A 20,278-nucleotide genomic window follows, 5' to 3' on the forward strand; every position below is an offset into this window, starting at 1 on the left:
TTTTCAAATTTAAAATTACGTTGCTTTATTCATACCTTTAAAATTTGTATGCTAAGGTACAGTGCATGATGATCACCACTGACGCGTTTCATGCCCTATGGCACTTCCTCAGAGTGTTACAGATTTTCAAAAAAACAACTACTTTATGTATGATGGGCAATATTATCTCCAGAGATGTGGCACTGCAATGGGAGCTCGTTTTGCACCATCGTATGCGAACCTATTTATGGGATGGATTGAAGAGTGCCACATCTTTGGAGATAAATCTAAATGGGATGGACAAATATTTAAGTACTTTAGGTTTATCGACGATTTGATTGTTATTTGGAGGGGAAATACTGAACAGATAGATGAATTTGTGTCATTTTGCAACAACAATGAATGTGGTATTGAATTTACATATAAGACCAGTGCAAAAAGTGTAGAATTCTTGGATATACAGTTTACACAAGAAGAAGGTAAGATCTTGACAGATGTGTTTAGAAAACCAATCAGTAGAAATTCCCTCCTGCTAAGGACAAGTAATCATCCAGAGCCGCTTCTGGAGGGCATCCCGATTGGACAATTCCTTAGGTTGAGAAGGATTTGTTCCACTTGGGATGCCTTCCAGAGGGCGGCAATGGATTTGTGGGATAGGCTAGCGAAGAGGGGATATAGCACAGAAACCCTAAAAAAAGCATATGGTAGAGCGGTTTCGAGTGATCGAACCTATATGTTAAAGGAGAGCAGTACAAATGCAAAGAAACATAAAAATAAGAGATTTGAAAAAACAGATAAAGAAAAAGTCTATTTTGTGACAGATTATAGTAATGAGGCAACAGATATAAAAAAGATAATAATGAAACACTGGCATGTGATCAGTGCAGACCCTATACTTAATATTGAAAAGCCATGGTTTACATATAGGAAAAGCAAATCAATTGCAAGTCATATATCTCCTAGTATGCTCCCTGAAAGAAGAGAACATAGAAAACCGAATTGGCTTACAAATACAGGTACTTACAAATGTGGAGCAAGGATCTGTAAGGCTTGCAATTATATAAAAGTATCAAAGGGGTTCAGGAGTTCAGCTACTGGTAAGGAATATGAGTGTAAATCCTATATAAATTGTAAAACGAATAATGTGATATATCTGGCGACATGTATATGTGGATGCCAATATGTGGGTAGAACAATGCGGAGAATGAAGGATAGGATTTTGGAACACATAGCAAGTATAGGGAGAAAGGATGTTTCATCTGCTATAGCAGAACACATCCTGATCAAACATAATGGTAATGATAAATGTATATCTTTCCAAGGCATAGAACATGTCAGATTAGATAAAAGAAAGGGGGATTTGGAGAAATTAATTAACAAGAGAGAAACATGGTGGATGTTTGCTTTGGAGACTGAAAAACCAGTTGGTTTAAATAAAGATTGGGAGATTAGATACTATATTGAATAGAATAGTTCATAGGGAGTATGATTTAGGGCTCCCCCCCAAGCCAACATCCACTAAATATATAATTTTCTTTGAATCATCCCCAAAAGTGTTCAAATAACATACATGAAAACAAAAAGAGTTCTTTTAATAACTTATGATGTTTTTATGAATATATATATATATAAAAAAAACCTTATTGGTTGTATGAGGGGAATATAGAAGCGGGACTAAATGTGGTCTGTATATGTGTAATACACCTTTAAGAAACATATTATGTAAATTGTTTGGCCATTAGACTTGCTATAAAGTTGTGTCTTTTTGAAAATCTGTAACATTCTGAGGAAGTGCCATAGGGCATGAAACGCGTCAGTGGTGATCATCATGCACTGTACCTTAGCATACAAATTTTAAAGGTATGAATAAAGCAACGTAATTTTAAATTTGAAAACGTGTTCGAGTGAATCCGTTTAGTGTTGTGTTATAGAAGAAGAATTCTCAGGCCAGGAACCCGGATTCAGAGACACGTGATGTCTGGAACCAATCAGAGATCCCACACACTGAAGTAAAAGTTTGTTTCAGCCTATATGTTTGTATGTAATGTGTATTTATGATGTATATACCCTTATATACTGCAAAGTGCTGAACAACATGTTAGTTGTTTCCTAATACATTATTATAATAGTACAGGTATGGGATCCATTAACCGGAAACCTGTTATCCAGAAAGCTCTGGATTTACTGAAAGGCCATCTCCCAAAGATTCCATTTTATTTAAATAATCCATATTTTAAAAATGATTCCTTTTTCCTCTTTAATAAAACAGTACCTTGTATTTGATCTAAACTAAGCTAGAATGAATCCTTATTGGAAGCAAAACCAGCCTATTGGGCTTATTTAATGTTTACATGATTTTCTAGTAGATTTAAGGGATGAAGATCTAAATTACAGAAATATCAGTTATCCAGAAAACCACAGGTCCCAAGCAATCTGGATACCAGGTCATATACCTGTAATCATTTCTTTATCAAATTAACTGCAATTGAAGCAGTCAATTTGGCTTCGGGCCACAGTCTGGCCATTCGTGGCTTAAACAAGGCAAAAAAAAGCTTTTTCAGCATCTTTGTTGCATTGCTCAAGGATCTGTGTAGCAAACTTGTACAGCAGTAATATTATATTGCACTGTTAGCATAAGCTTACGACGGTGACTTGTACGTGAATAAATCAGATTAATGCTAGTCCAATGAATGCTTTCATCAGGAGAAACCATTCTCACTCCAAAGCAAACCTACACAGCTTTGCAGAATTGTTCTGGTTGACCCAGGGCCATCAGCTTATAAACTTATTGCTTGTACAGGGATATTGATATCTAGTATAACAAATCTCGGGCATGTGCATACATTATACAGAATAAGAACAGCTTCCATATTAAAATGAGAGCTTCAATCCTTTCACATCAAATGCACTTTATGTATACGTTGACAAGATGGGTTTGCATTAAATTGAATCTAGCAGATCCACCCTAAGAAGCCTCAAGAAATGTATCGCCCTACCTTTTTTAACCCCTCCATTTCCCTTTTGGTTATTTTTGTCTGATTCCATCATTTTGGACCTCAAAGTTCGCCACATCTGGGACATGCTGGCAGTTTCCATGGCAACAGTCTAGTGAGCAAAAAAAAACGCATAGAGAGCCTAGAGATGAAGTTTCAAATTACAGAAAGATCTGTTATCAGGAAAACATCAGGTCCCGTGCAGTTTGGATAACAGGTCCAATACCTGTACATGTGCGAGTATAAGATCATTCTATCAGGCCTAGGGGCACCCGCTATGTAAATCTGGGCCAGCTGGACACTGGGAAAAAATCCTGTGAGCAACATCCTTTGTGGGCCCCTTCGGCCCAGACCTGCTCCCCATGGTTGCCAGAGCTGCTGCTTGCTGCAGTGTTTGCATGGTGAGGAGAATCTGATCCAATGCTATAAGAGTGCAGAAGAGAGACAAGAGAGGGACTAGAGTATGAGAGGTGGACATGGTGAGGAGCAAGAGAGGATAGATGTGACAGGGAGTGTGTAAGGTTGTAAAACTGGAAGACAAACACAAAATGCAAAAGAGAGGAAAGGAAAGATGCAGAAAGATGGTGTAAGAAAGGGAGTAAGAGAGGACAGCACAGCGTGCCAAATATAGTGCGGCAGTAATGGACAAGAGAAGGGGTCTAGAGCTACAAAGTGACTGACAGCTAAGCCCCCAGACTATAGAGTGACCGATAGAAACACACTGATCCAGTACAAATATATACAGCTGAGAACACGACATTGGCCCCCCCCTTCTATCTGGGCAAAGTGACAAAGGGGAAGTTGTACAGACAAGGGGAGAAATCAAGAGATAAAGATCGGAGAGAAGACTTGTCACTTGATTGGTGAAAAGAAAGGACACTTGGCAAGTGCTGGGCTCTAGCCAAGTTTATTCCTGTGCACGGCACACTGCTGCACGCTTGTGATAGATCTCACCCAAGGGGGCAGGTAATGAAGAGGAATAGTCAGAGAACTGAAGCTTCATTCCTGCCTCTGACATATTGATAAACCTAGTGAATCAAAGCTATTGATCCAAAGAGGCTCTCTCCGTCCCAGGACAGAAGACACTGTTGAAATACTAGCAAAAAACAAGAGAGGGTGCTGCTGAGCTCAGAGAGTGACACAATTTAACTATTTTGCCTGACACACATTGCAAAACTGTGCAGTCGTTGGATGAAAAATCACTGGTATGGGGCGTATTCATGCACTCCCAATGCACACACGTGTGTAAGTATGGCAGCTGTATGTCTGAATGTAGCTCTAGTCACAAAGCATAGGATTACTTAATACCTAAAGGTGATGCTTAGGGGTTGTAGCTCTACAGAAGCTGGATTGATTCATATGCTTTATATCTTTATTTAAAGTGAAAATATACCCCCTTTTCGACATGAGCTCATCCAGCTGTCTTTATGCAGAAAAGGTGCATAAACATCTGAACTTCTAGAAATAAATATAAATGTAAAATATCTGTTTACACAGATTGAATGGAAACCATGATATTCTAATGAACTAAGCTGACCAGCTCCTCCCTCATCTTGTTACAATTTGAGGTAATGGATTCTGGGACTTGAAGTCCCTCTGATTTCAACAGCAGGTGTTACACAGATTCTCTGGAAAGCAGAGGGACGTCAAGTCCCAGAATCCATTACCTCAAATTGTAACAAGATTAGGGAGGAGCTGCACTACACTGTCAGCCTAAGGGATGATTCATCAGAGGGCTTGTATTATCCCTCTGTGAATCTAAGGGGGTGGGAAACTGACCCCTGTGAGCAGTGATAGACTATTATGGCTTCCTTTTAATCAGGTAAGCCTGCAGGCAAAAATAATATCTCGAAGTTCATATAGTGTTTCTGAACCTGTTCAACATAAACTCAATTAAATGAGCTCATGTCAAAAATGGGGTATCATATTTGCCATCAAAGTCACAAGTACCAACATGGCTAACACGACACACACTTTGAACTAGTAGTCACATTATTTGGGCACTATTAGGGCACACTGTGGTATAATTTGGCTCGCAGGAGGTGACCAGAAATGAAAAAGGGTGGAGGATGAACGATCAATCCCAAAAAGGGTTTTATAGTGTTGCACTATTCCACTTGTGTGTTGAAGAAAACTAAAATCTGTAATGATTAAGGGATGAGACATGTCCCCCCCCCCCACCATGCTGGCACTAGGCTGAGCATGTGACAAACAAAATCTGGCACTCGTTCAAGTAAATAAAAGTGATGCCACGGCTATATACAGAACAACACAGGGAATGTCAGTGAAGTGTGAAAAACATGGATATTAATCTAATTTTGTAGAAAAAACTGTGTGATTTAACAGCAGGAATGATTGTTAGGCACTATAATAACTGTGATAAATTGAGTTTGCTGTATTTATCCCCAACCATGCCACTTCCAACTAGATTATGTATACCTATTGTCTTTTTAACATAACATACTTGAAGAAGAGCATCTGCATCTTGCGGACTTCAGAAGGCCCACCGCATCTTGCATCCAAAACAATGAACGCAGAATTTCTTTAGAGTTGTCTGCACCAGTCAGTTCTACCTGGTTTACAATACTTCAGACTGTTTCCAGGGTAGAGCACACCTGAGCTACAAATGTAAAAGTCAGAAGCAATATAAACCTCTTATCCACTCAGGCCTAAATGCTTCACCATAAGGCATAGCCACACATGGAGTAGCAGCATGAGTTTCAATCAAGGAAGCCAGTTATGGATATTCCCTGCTGCTAGGAGTGTAATGGAGGCCTTGGATGACGTTGAGGTGGTTCTTTGGTTGAAGGCATTAGAAATATCTGCACTACATTCCTTATGTGTTGGACTAGAACTTGTCAATGCTAGTTCCATTCAGAAAAGCCTCTAGTACATGGGTCCCCAATGTTTTTAACCCATGAACCACATTAAAAATGTTATAAGAGCTCGGAAGCAACACAAGCATAAAAAAAGGACTTTGATTGGGTATTTCGTAACCCCTAAGTGGACTAGCAGCCTATAGGAGGATCTGTTTGGCGGTACACCTGGTTTATATGCAACTAAATATTGCCTCCAAGCCTGAAATTAAAAAAGAAGCACCTGCTCTGAGAGCAACACACAATGGGTTGGTGAGCAACATGCTCATGGGCCACTGGTTGGGTATCACTGCTCTAGTCCCATATGATGTTTCAAGTAAACAACCTTGCAACAGTTGACTAAAATCTTTGGTGTTCCTGTGTTGCTTATATATGTCTTCACATGCACACTCTCGCTTATATAGGGGTGAAGGCCAAGCTTCAGACAGGAACTTGCTGCAAATTATTGGTCACCTGGCATGTTTCAAGCATGGAGGTAATTTGCAGCCGGTTCTTGTCTGAAGCCTGTCCTTCACATATGCCTTTTCGAACTTTATTTTTTTAACTTCTTCCTCTTTTATATTCCACCCATTCTTTGCATCCAGTGTTCTATTAATATCAGACCAAATTAGACCAAACTGCACTGGTGAAATCTACAAACTAGTTAAATCAAAAGTCTCCCAATCAATAAAGTAATTTCGTTTCTGATTATTACAAGAAAATGTTATAATGGGAAGCCAATGCATTCGGCTGCGTTCCTCCAAGATGCGGGATAATGCGTACAAAAAATAAAATTAATTTTAGATGCGCCAATTTAAAAGGATCTAAGGCTGTGTTCACACGGCTCGGAATCTTTGTCTGCTGTGTAAATCAATTGAGTGAGAATAAAGAAGTAGTTCAGAGGACACCCCAAAGAAGCATAAGTCACAAGACTCAGTAATGAGCCTCTCACTCTTTTAACATCCACATCTATAAAGCATATAATGATAGATCAGAGGTGTCAGTCTCATGACCGGTTGGAAGTATTTAGCCTGCTGGTAAGCCTGGGTGTTGAGGTTTCATCAAGCATATTAACATACCACCATCTGCACTCTCATATACTACTAAGTATCAACATAAAAGAATATTACAAGGACAAACACCGGAGAGTTTCCATTGTAACGGAATACGTTAAAGTAGTTTATGGAGGTCTCTTGTACAGATCCTTCATTTAAAGCAAAGCTCTCAGGCAAGCAAACTGGTGCAATAAATAAAGTGCAATTACGCTACATAAAGAACTTCGAATTCCACATTTGACTGATGCCTCTAAATCTGTGAAATGTCTGATTATTTTTTTTTTTCATTGCAGGATTGGCTCCCTAGGAAGTGCTGCATGTGGGTGGGAAAGCAGTTGGCAACATAAGAAAAACATGCTCTGTTTAGAAGAAGACATTTCAGTCTGTTTATATGCTCTTATCTAGACAGTAAAAGTTCACTGCATGTGCAGAGCCTTCATTACTTGTCATATTTGTAATTATATGTAAAGATTGGTACTGCCACATTGCTTGCCTCTGCTATTGCATGAACTGTAACAACAGTGATCATGTCCATATTAATAAGCAAATACATGTATAACTGTGTATATAAACTTTATGGGGGTTATTTACTAAACTCTGAATGGAAAAATCACGAAAAATTAGTGATTTTTTTAAATATAAAATCGGACTTTTAAAAAAATAACAAATTTTCCAGAATCTATTAAACCCTTAGGATGGAAAAGTCCGAATCAGAAATCCAGCATCTCAGACCTGTCGAGGTTGCATATAAGTCAATGGGAGAAGTCCCAATGATTTTTTGATGTGTGCTGGGTTTCATGCAAAACATAAGAAACCAGAGTCTTCGGATGAAAAATCAGAAAAATCAGGAAAATCTGAAATTTTTTTTTTTTTAGGAAAGTGAGTTTTTTTCAGAAAATATTGAGATAAATTTGGTTTTTGATAAATAAGTATGGAGAGTCCACTTATGCACCCATGTGTGGAAAACTATTTTAGTGTAACAGGTGCCCTTCGAGGAACTGGACAGCTGCTTCTCTCCCTGTGGTGACAATTACACTGAAAGTATGGGAAAACTCTGAGAACTATACTTACCAATTTTTTAAATCTAGCATTAGTGCTCACCCATGTGAGGGGTCATTTAACGAAGTCTGAGATGCAAGTACAAGAGCACTAATGCTAGATTAAAAAAAAAAATTGGTAAGTATAGTTCTCAGAGTTTTCCCATACTTTCAGTGTAATTGTCACCACAGGGAGAGAAGCAGCTGTCCAGTTCCTCGAAGGGCACCTGTTACACTAAAATAGTTTTCCACACCAAATGTGCAAGATACTAGAGCCCGCACTCTGGTTGGAGGGAGCTCCTGATGCGAGCAGCCATATTGTGCAGCGCGTCTGACATAGGCGCCACATGTTTGCGTATAATAAGCAAACTGTGGCACTCACTCATTAGGCACATGCCCCAACATGGTCATTCGCACCGGTAGCTCCCTCCTGTGGGTGTCCTAGCACTGGTGGGGGCAATTTAAAAAAAAAAAAAACCTACTGTTTTCCCCCAACTGCTACTAGCCCACACGTTTGGTGGGGGAAACTATTTTAGGGTATCAGGCACCCATGTGGAAGTGTGCATGAACTGAAACAACTGTGCAGCGAATCTTTGGTTGCGGAATGTTATCGGCAACCCTTTTGAAATAATGAATGTCACTTTGTTTCAAAATGAATTCTACACCCGCTACTTCTTGGGAACAAGAAATCTACCTCTATTGATGAAGGTCGTTGTGTGAACCTTGGAGCTATCGCCACCTTCAATGTAGTAGCAGCAAAGCACACGTGTGCACGGAGTGCCTTTAGCTACAAGACCAAAATGCCACTGATTTGCCTACTACTATGACTGCAACTGCACTTTTGTTTGTAAATAAGCCCTTAAGTGTCTGAATGACATACAAGCTAGGGGAATAAACATGTACCTCAGCCTGTCACTCATGACTACAGCACTAATGCACACAGGCAGTTCTGTGCTACTGAGAAAGGTGTGGGTTTTCGTAGTCCAGAATGGAGGCTCAAGGTCACAACCCAGAGGGCAATGTGTAAAAACATGGAGATTTGTGCCGGTTTCATAAATGAAACCTGTGAACTTTAATGTGCACAAAGACAGATAGCCCTGCATGCAGAGGTGTAACTACAGAGGAATACCAGGAGGGCATATATATATATATATATATATATATATATATATATATATAATATATATATATATATATATATATATATATATATATATATATATATATTCAATATATGTCTATGAAAATAGTCCTATTCCCAAAATGTAGTAGGGGCACTAAAATGATTTTACTGTGGGGTGCAGAAACTTTTAGTTATGCCACTGCCTCCATGAGGTTTGGACGAAGCAGCCCTAAAAAGCTTCTGCACTGGGGTCCTGCTGCTTCCATTTAAACCAATGGTTTGCTTAGTTCTATTGCAGCTGTAGCCCTGTTACAAGCCGTGATGAGAAAGAATTCCCATGTGGCTTTTGCCGTATGGAGGGAGACAAGTGATTTAAGCCCCTTTTTCTCACTGACAGAATGCTGGCCTTATAGAAGAAACTTGTTTATGGGGTGATCATTTGGTTCGTAAATGTTTAAGAGGCTGGCGATGTGAAGCCACTGCCTGACTTTCTCTGCATGGAGCAGAGGCACTGGATTAACAGTCCTGATGTTATAGAATTTGCCACATGGATGGCCCAGTTGGGCAGAAATTCTACGTCAATAATTGCACGATGAGCTTACATAAGAGCTTGCAGTCTGTAAGTAAGATACCCCATTTAGGGCGAATTACAGCAACTGTGTATTACTTATGACTGACAATAATGATGTTTTATTGGCTAAACTGCGATAATTTGCCAAAATGCATTTAAATCTATGGGTGACAATTTTTTCGGCCTGGCAGAAGGATCCGGCTGTTACCGAATTCTGATGAAAAAGGCCGAATCCTGGCCGAATCCCGAACCAGGACGAATCCTGGATTCAGTGCATCCCTACATATAACCTAGACCAAACATTTGTCTTATATTTGGGCAAGGAACATCCCATCTCTTAGAATTTGACCTTTCACACATGAGCAGAAACATCTGTACTAAGTCCCACTGCAGGAATGAAGGTGTTACAACATATTTGCAAATGATAATGAATGGTTACATTTTATTTCATGCACTTTAAACACAAAGAAAATAATTGTAGCAAAAGTTTGGATACACTAGTCTTTAGCAACACCCTTTGGTGCCTTTTTATTGAGCTTAGGGTCTTTCAATTCTTCTTGTCGTGATTCATGGCCACTCTTCCTTGCAGATCACTTCTATCATTCAGCTACACGTATATATATATATTAAGTAAAAATAAGACATGGTTAAAAGTGGCTAGATGTAAATGCTTTATGAATTTAAAAAAGGCTTCAAGATTTTGAGTTATTACAGTTATATAAAACTGAGCAGGAAGGTGGCTCTAATGTTAACTGTCTATAATAAAAAATATTCTAATTTACTATGAGCTGCTCAGTTAATGCGAACACTTCGTTTTCCTGCTTTGTCATGGACAGTGCACAGTGAATGGATAAAATCTCTTACTACGGACCCTCCTATGACACAGGCAAAACAAACCTGTACAGTGAAAATTCTAAGCGCAACTGCACAATAGGGGCTACTCTATAGCAATAATTCATAGAGCCCATGGACTTAAAGTCTATAACATTTAGAATCCAGGGGTATAGATTAGTGGCTCCCAAATTACAGTTATAACATTCTAAAATGCAATTTACATTTTGACTTAATGCCTAAAGCAGGTGAATATTGTAAATACAGAACTCACACTGAATGTTCTTGGGCCCATCTGGCATGGTTATTGTACTAATTAAGAATTTTGCCAGTGCTATAGCAATATAGATCTTCTAACCTCTCCACTCTACTTTTGTATATGCCCAAGCAAAATGAACAGATCTTTGCCAATTTGGCCCCCCACTTGCTGGCCCAAATTGACCTGAGTGGTTCGACTGGCTCCAGGTGCCAAAATATCAGATTATAATTCAGGGGTATAAACATTGGGCAAATTTGCCTGTAGGCAGTTACCCATAGCAACCAATGAAATTTATTAAATGTATTAAATGCATTTATTGTTCTACCTGCAGCTGCCTGAAAAAAGCCAAGCACTGATTGGTTACTATGGATTACTGTCCACGGGCAAATTTGACCAGTGTTGTTAAATGAGCCCCAATTAGTTAACACAGTCCTCACCCAAGAGGATTTCCTAATTGTCAAAACATTGGTAGGGCAGGCATACTCATGGGTCGGTTTGGTCATCTTAATTTAACACTTCAGTTTCATTTAACAAAGGCCCCATGGCTGGACTTCAAATCAATGAAGTACCATTGGGAGGGGATGCATTTCTCAACTGTATTAAGCCGATGTACAGGTATGGATTCATTATCCAGAAACCCATTATTCAGAAAGCTTCGAATTACAGGAAGCTCATTTCCCATAGACTCCATTTTATCCAAATAATCCAAATTTTTTAAAAATGCAATAATAATGCAGCACCTTGTACTTTATCCAAACTAAGGGGGTTGTTTATTAAAGTCCGAATGGCAAAAACTAAAACAAAATCCCAGAGGATGGAAAAATTCAGAATCTGAAAATTCCAGAAAGGAATGGAGCTCATCTATATTCATGTACAGCTTTTAAAATACATACGTCTTTCTTAATGTCCTCATGTATTCTCATGCAGACATATATATGCAAAATCTCACCCCTGTCACTGTCAATAATTTCTAGTCAGAGGATATATTCTGCAAGAGACATTTTTCTCATGAACCTGTTCCATTTATTTTTCTGTGTAGGAATATAGATTTACCTATGCAATTCTGTAGCGTTATATGAATCTGTTCTTCATATTTAGGTATGGAAATTCTGACAAGTTTTACAGCCTGTGGCAAGTTCCAGAGATCACAGAAGCATGAAAATACAGTTACAGGATCCGTTATCTGGAAACCAGATATAAAGAAAGCTCTGTATACAGAAAGGCAGTCGGTGTACCCACTGTCTTCTAAAAGCTTCCTGATTGACGAGTATGTTACAGGCAGTCTCTCATAGGGGCAAATTCACTAACCAGCGATGGCTTCCCGCACATTGCAACACTTCGCCAGGCGTAAATTCGCCTGGACAATGCTAATTCACAAAGATCCGAAGTTGCACACAGGGTACCAAACGCTGGCGAAGTTGCACCAGTGAAAATACGCTCAGCAGTTCAAAATTACTCCAGCGTTGGCTAATTTGCATACGGTGTGCAGTTAAAGCTGCAGCAGATACATTACACTACACAAGGCCAGGGAACCTTAATAAAATTATATAGAGTGGTTATATTGCCCTACACGTGTCCACAGTTTAGTTTAGGTGCCATATGTTATCAAATGTAGGGGGAAGGAGGGTACCCAAAACATTTTTTCGATCTTTTTCAGCCTATCACCCTGTAAAAAGGAAAGATGCCAGCGTTTTTTGGGACTTAGAAAAAAGTTCAACTTTTTTTTGAGGAACTCCTATCTACTCTATTGCACTTCACCTGGTCTGAGGTGGCGAAGGCAAGTCTGGCGATAGAGGTAATGGTCAGTAAAATCAAAAACTTTGCATTTGCGTAGTAATGCTCTTTTGCCAGAGCAAAAATTCACCTGGCGTTAGAGTGCGAAGTTGCGCCAGAGTCTATCTCCTTGGCGAAATTACGCAGGCAAAATTATGCCAGCGACCGTTAATAAATCGGCGAAGTGCCGAAATGACATCACGCTGGCGATTTTTCGCCAGCATTAGCCACTTCGCCCTTTCAGCCGCACTCAATTATTGTCAAGGGGGTTGTCCTCACACAGATGCATGTAAGCGCCGAACGCAGGTGAAATGCAACATGCTGCGTCCCACCTTTGTTTGCGTCTGTGTGCGTACAGCCCCCTTGACAATAATTGAGTGCGTCTGCGGCTGAATAGAAGAAAGCACAACGCAGGGGAGCGCAGGTAAAACCGCCCGTGTGTAAGAGATCTTAACATATTCAAATGGTTCAAGGGACCTCTGCCATTGGCTCTTACATGACCTCAAAATGTATTTTTAGGATTCAAGCTTTTTCTAGGGTCAGAATATAATAAATCTCTAAAAATTCGAGTAAACAGTGAAAACTTGAATTTTTGTGGAAAATACAACTCAAATCTTAATAAATAACCCCCGTAAAGTATGAAGATCCAAGTTACAGAAAGATCCGTTATCTGAAAAAACCCCAAGTCCCAAGTATTCTGGATAACATGTCCCATACTTGTACAAAGGCAATGAGATGCAGACTGAGGTAGACAAGCAACTGGCAAACTGGCTACTTGTTTGCCTGTGTCCATAATAGGCAAGAGCTATGAATAATAGGATATATAATGATTAAAATATATAAAAAGAGTATACAGTATATACTTTTGTAAAATATAAGGACATTTAGGGCCCGATGTAGAAACATTTTTATTTATTTATTTTTTACATTTAAAAACCACCAAAAGTACTTTTACTTGGCAAAGTTTTGCATTGAGGTCCTACTGAATACCGATCATTGAGATCTGTGCTGATTTTATTGGACCTTTTTTTTTTTCAGACTTTTAGGGTTTTTTGGATTTTTTTTGCTAGTAATTGTCCAAAAAACTCACATTTCTAAAGGTTTTCAGATTTTTTTAGAGCATTGTTCAGCATTTTTTTTTTTCCATTCGTGTTTTTTTTATATTCGATCATTTAATAAATTACATGGCATTCATGGTTTTAGGGAACATGAGTTTATTGTGGTTTCAAAAACCAAAATGACAATGTTGATAAATGGGCCTCCCTGAGTCGCTAAAGAGTTCCATCACAGTATCAAGACACAAGGTCACCTCTCTACAATATTTTTCATAATACACAAGTTTCAGAAAATCATGTCACACAAATGACATCAATAAGTTAAGTACCGATTGCAACTGATGACATTGCAACGGAAAAGATTGTTGCACCATGCTAACCACTGATCAGAACATGCTCAGTTAGTGATACTTCTCAGGCATGGAGCCTGGAGAAGAGACCTAAGCAGTAGTGATGTGCGGGTTTCCCCGCGGGTCAGGCGGATTCGGGTCCCCGCAGTGCTCCCTGCCTTTAAATGCCGGCATCCGACTTCCAGGTTCCTGATTTATACTCTTGTGTCTGCTCGCCCCTTTTGTGATGTCATTGTGACGTCACCGGCGGGGCGGGTCTATAAAAGGACCCCCGGAAGCGGGCGGGCGTGGGTCGGTGCAAGGCAGGTTAGGGTTAGGGTCGGGTGCGGGTCAGGGAAACCCTGACTCGCACATCACTACTAAGCAGCTACAAAAGCACTTACCGCTGTTTATATACTGGATAATATACCCCCTACTGTAATTTATAAAGATATTAGGAGACATCAAGCAGTCACAAACAGCACAGTCTGACATAGGAATGCACTTTTATAAAATATAAGGATATTATAAGCCATCGAGGAGTTCCATGATCATATAAAAGCACAAGCCAAAAGGGAAAATATATGATCTTTCAATATGCAAATAAAGAAATATAACCAACAGTTATAAAGAAACAGTGTAACCTACTGAGACAGCTGTGTCCATAATGTACCATGAAGTCAGCTCCTAGTGCCTGTGCAGTGTAATCATCCACGCAGCATGCCCCGTACGTCACATCGCCCATCACTACTGTCTCTGCTGATGTGAACCTATGGACGGAAGGAAAACAGAAAACTGACTTTGGAATATTACAGTGCAATGACTTGAATATAAACGATAGGTCTGTGGATAAACCTGCAGTCAAATTTTTAAAGAGACAGTACATGATAAATTTTCCCTAGTCGAAGTACACAAAAATTAGCACGGAATTCGAATTTTTTAATTCGAATTTTCACTTCGACCTTTGATAAATCTGCCCCATAATGACCTTGTATTTTGTGATTCCTTGTTTTAAAGGAGAACTAAAGCTTAGTAGGGTAGAAATGCTGCGCATTATGCTGTGGGTTTCTGTAGCTGCTCAAATGCAGTTACAGCCCATAAAGGAAAACTATACCCCCAAAATGAACACTTAAGCAACAGACAGTTTACATCATATTAAGTGGCATATTAAAGAATCTTACCAAACTGGTATATATATTTAAGTAAATATTGCCCTATCGATTGCCTTGAACCACCATTTTGTGATGGTCTGTGTGCTGCCTCAGAGATCATCTGACCAGAAATATTACAACTCTAACTGTAACAGGAAGAAGTGTTGAAGCAAAAGACAGATCTCTGTCTGTTAATTGGCTCATGTGACCTAACATGTATGGTTTGTTGGTATGTTTGTGTGCACAGTGAATCGTACGATCCCAGGGGGCGGCCCTTATTTTTTAAAATGACAATTTTCTATTTATGATTACCCAATGGCACATACTACTAGAAAAGTATATTATTATGAAAATGGTTTATTTAAATAAAGCAGGGTTTTACATATGAGCTGTTTTATGCAATATCTTTTTATAGAGACCTACATTGTTTGGCGGGTATAGTTTTCCTTTAAGTAGTGAAACCAAATAGGCTCTGATCTTTTTTTCTGCCAATTCAGATCTAACACCTAAAACGTGGTGTACTGTAAAATAGCAAGGTCACCTTACGCTAAACTCTTTCCCCCATATGTAATAAAAGACACTAAGTTTGCCCAGGAGCAGTAACCCATGACAACCAATAACATTCTTGCATTTAAACAGGTGACTAGTAAACGCTACCTGCTGATTGGCTGTTACTGCCCCTGGGCAAACATAGTGCCTTTTATTACATATCCCCATTTGTATGCTACAATTTTACACTTAGCTTTACAATTGCATAAAAATGATTAGCAACTTTGAAACTAGAAGTGATTTTACATGGGTAACAGGGTATATTAATTAATCAAAATGAATTGTTTCTTTTTTTTAACTAAGTCCATTTACCCAGTCCACCACCAGCAACCATGGTGACCTATACTACAGAGCTTGCACAAAGGGACCTCAATTATTAGCCCACTGGGAACATAGACACTGCCACAACTACAATAGGGTCCTATTTTATCCGCTGAGAAAGGCTGGGAATGGGCCCAGCTGCTGGTAAGAAGGTCTCCGATGATCAAAATATACCTTATGCTACTCTATATGCAAGGTCTGTGTACATACGCACACATATTCATAGGAACAAGCTAATTATTTGCTGCACTACATGAGTCTACAGCCAACGCAGGTCACTTTGAAAGTGATTCTATGTTTTGTTCATTCAGAAAACTTGCTTTGTTGTGTCAGCTCTTGGCCTACCGTGATCAAAACAAGTCGTAGATCCAAGGAACTGGGATTCAAGTAGGAAAGAAAACGGGAAAGACAATGGGCTTCAGAAAAAAAACACACCAAGATCTTTAGGTTTAAAGCCCAGTTCTAAGGTGAGTGCTGGCAGGAGATAGTCATGCAGCATCTAATAAGGGGCACTGCTGTATATTTAGAATAAGCTCCCTTCATTTTGACTTGAATAACAATGACAGTTTGCTCCTTTACTTAACTAATAAGCTGACTTGGTGTTCTGGGTCGGATTAACAATTCCGTTAAGTGACAAGAGCAGTGCTCTGCCCCTTATCTCATATATACGTGCGCAGACATTAGCCGCCTTAGCAGCAAACGTTTCTTTGGCCAAAAACAGAACATTACTCACATTTTAAAGGGATTCTGTCATGATTTTTATGATGTAGTTTTTATTTCTAAATTACAGTTTACACTGCAAATAATTCACTCTACAATGTAAAATGTCATTCCTGAACCAGCAAGTGTATTTTTAGTTGTAATATTGGTGTGTAGGCAGCCATCACAGGTTGTTTTGCCTGGTCATGTGCTTTCAGAAAGAGCCAGCACTTTAGGATGGAACTGCTTTCTGGCAGGCTGTTTTTCCTCCTACTCAATGTAACTGAATGTGTCACAGTGGGACCTGGATTTTATTATTGAGTGCTGTTCTTAGATCTACCAGGCAGCTGTTATCTTGTGTTAGGAGCTGCTGGTTACCTTCCCATTGTTCTGTTGTTGCTGGGGGGAAGGGAGGGTGTGATATCATTCCAACTTGCAGTACAGCAGTAAAGAGTGACTGAAGTTTATTAGAGCACATCACATGACTCGAGCAGCTGGGAAACAATATGTCCAGCCCCATGTCATATTTCAAAATTAAATATAAAGAAATCAGTTTGCTCATTTGAGAAGCAGATTTCAATACAGAAGTCTGCTGGAGAAGCACAATTTCCTGCAAATTGCATTTATGCCAGAAATCTTTCTCACGGTTGGGCATAAATAAGGGGGTGAATAACTCACTGCTATCCTGTGGGAGCAAATTTAGGGCACTCATTATGCATCATTCAGCATACAGTCTGTATGTGTACTACTACCACTGTTCAATTGCATTATAACCATTAACTAACTGCTCCATCTGCATGTAAAGTAGGCACTGGCCTAAATCCTTTAAATCCCACAAGTATATTCATTTTAGTAAACCTGTTACCCCACTGGCAACAGGGGCGATGTGCAAACATGAATTGAGTTGAGAATGTCTCCTCAGGCGGCAGCACCCCACTAGTTACCAGGGACAGCAAAAATGCCACTCCTAGTAACTTTAAAAGCCAAATGTCAGAAGCTCAGACACTGGCTACAATACATAGAAGGCAAATACAAGTATGAAACCTGTTATCCACAATGCTTGTGACCTGGGGTTTTCCAGGTAACAAAACTTTCCGTAATTCTACTAGAAAATCACGTAAACCTTAAATACATCCAATAGGCTTCTTTTGCCTCCAGTAAGGTTAATTATACCTTAGTTTGGATGAAGTACAAGGTACTGTTTAATTATTACAGAGAAAAAATAAATTTGGATTATTTGGATAAAATGGAGTCTATAGGAGACAACCTTTCCATAATTCGGAGCTCTCTGGATAACGGGTTTCCCAATAACAGATCCTATACCTGTAGTAAGAAATAATAAGGCAGTGGCATAATCAAGGCATCTGTGTGTACACTTACAATCATACATTGGTGACAGTAAAGGGCATATTTATAAAGCTGTACAAAATGATTTAGAGAGAGAAATCCTGCAATTATAAAACACACCGAAATACAAATGTCGGGCCAGTCCTCTTCTTGACTGATATCCAGCTGCACAAACATCAGCAATTCAGCTAAAAGAAATGTAACACACCAAATACACTTTCCTTTTATTATCCATGAGGAAAGACATAGCATGGCTGTTCCCGGCAGGTATCACATATTACTTGAAACCTTCAGACTGCTGCACTGAGCTGCTAGAACATTGCACTACAAATTATTTCAATATCATTTTCCTCTTATAAATCTGTCAACATGAGCTCCCAGGGCTGAGCGGTTATAATCCTCTATGTCAAACAATCCAAGTTAAACATCGTCCGTTTGACAAACTGCAAACACAATACTGTTTTGTTGTTTAGAGCTTTCCAACTAAACCATATCAGTGGTGTCCTCAAAATCTTTCCTGCAAATGCTAAGACAACACATTGGCTTTGTAATCCCCATGGAAATAATAAGGCTTTATTCCTAGGGCCAATAGGGATCTGTTCTGCGTTGAAGTATCATTATACTGCACTAGGTGTAGTACTGGCGAAATTTAAATATGCATAGACTGGTGAATCCTATAATAGTGCCCACCCTTCCTAAGAAATATGAACCACTCACAGACAGGGTACAAAGAACAGAACTACAGGCTAACGTTTCCGGAACCAATGCTGCATTAAGAGGCTGATTTGTGTTTTAGATTTGTGCTAAAATAATTTGCTCAGTGTAGGAAATAATTGTCTGCATCCTTTCTCCCAGCAAGGCTTTGTAAAGGTGATAGTGCTCAGTGGTGCTGATGAGCAGCAGCAAGAACTACGACCCATAGACAGAAACAACTGCAATTCAAAGCAGTTAAACACATGCTAACAAACTGACACAGCAAATTCATTTCCTCTTCTAATAAATGGGGAAAATATGAATCTACAGTACTTGAAATCCTTCAGGGTTTCCTAGTTTGATAACTAAGAAATCAGCTACAGGATCAGTTATCCAGAAAGGTCAGAATAACAGGAAGGCTATCTCCTATAGACTACATTTTAATTACATACTTAAAATATTTAAAAAGCATTTCCTTTTTCTCTGTTAAAATAAAACAGTACCTTGTACTTGATCCCAACTAAGATATAATTAATCCTTATTGCAGGCAAAACAATCCTACTGGATTTATATCAGGTTTCAATTAATTGTTAGTAGACTTAAGGTATGACGATCCAAATTAAAGAGAAACCCCTTATCAGGAAAACCTCAGGTCCCGATCATTCTGGATAACAGTTCCCATACCTGTATACCTCCATTATGATTTTAATACATGGTATAACGGGTCCTCCGCCCACAAATTCCTTTTTTTTTTTTGCACAGTGAAATAAAATCTAATTCTAAGCAACTTTCCAAAATATGTTAATTAAAAAAAAATCTCAATGGTCAAAGTTTTTTTAAATGAAGCTGCCGCTCATCATAGGTATGCATGGCTTTAATATATTAGTCATCACAGAGCTGACCCCTTTTTAATAATTCATTTTCGTTTTTTTATAATTACTTTTTTACAACTCATCTATTATGCTAGTGGCTGTCCCTGGTATATACACTACTATTTTTCTCCAGGTTCTATTAAATCATTGCTGTGCTAATCAAAGCTATCCCAAGCTCATGAGGTTGGTGACATGCAGAGAAGTTGAATATATTTTAGCTTTCAGAGGGAAAAAAAAGTGGCCAGAAAATGAGACATTTGTAGCTATTGAGCCATACCCAACAGAGCCAGAGAAGACTTGCAAACTAGTGGTAACAGATACGTAATATCTTTGTGTGCACCATTGGCAGTGAGTAGGTTAAAGACTCCAAGGAGTAAGCTATTTTTCTTTCTCCAGAAGTCCCTCAGTAATATCTTTGTGTGCACCATTGGCAGTGAGTAGGTTAAAGACTCCAAGGAGTAAGCTATTTTTCTTTCTCCAGAAGTCCCTCAGTAATATCTTTGTGTGCAACATTGGCAGTGAGTAGGTTAAAGACTCCAAGGAGTAAGCTATTTTTCTTTCTCCAGAAGTCCCTCAGTATGCCGAGTATCAGCTGCCTGTCCCTGCTCCAGCAATTCACAGAAGGAACTGCCATTCCCCTTTTCCTCATTTCACACTAAGGACAGACCATTAAGTTTTATTACAAGTTTTAAGGCAACAATTTTGCTAAAAGGTTTCCAGAGACCTGCGGTGTGTGTGTGTGTGCGCGTGTAAGGGAAAAGGAGGGTGCAACGGCACAGGTCATGT

The 20,278-nt window shown here is 39.2% G+C and overlaps 1 protein-coding gene across 1 annotated transcript in view; it reads right to left on the reverse strand.

Annotated features, from left to right (window-relative positions):
• dph1.L (diphthamide biosynthesis 1 L homeolog) overlaps nucleotides 1-20,278 on the reverse strand; it is a 176,510-nt gene that overhangs the window by 58,094 nt on the left and 98,138 nt on the right. The window contains exon 4 of the mRNA XM_018246146.2: nucleotides 14,509-14,630. Within this exon, the coding sequence (XP_018101635.1) occupies nucleotides 14,509-14,630 (122 nt within the window). The remainder of the gene's footprint in view (nucleotides 1-14,508; nucleotides 14,631-20,278) is intronic.

The sequence above is a fragment of the Xenopus laevis genome, chromosome 2L (assembly GCF_017654675.1).
Source record: "Xenopus laevis strain J_2021 chromosome 2L, Xenopus_laevis_v10.1, whole genome shotgun sequence".
NCBI lineage: Eukaryota > Metazoa > Chordata > Amphibia > Anura > Pipidae > Xenopus > Xenopus laevis.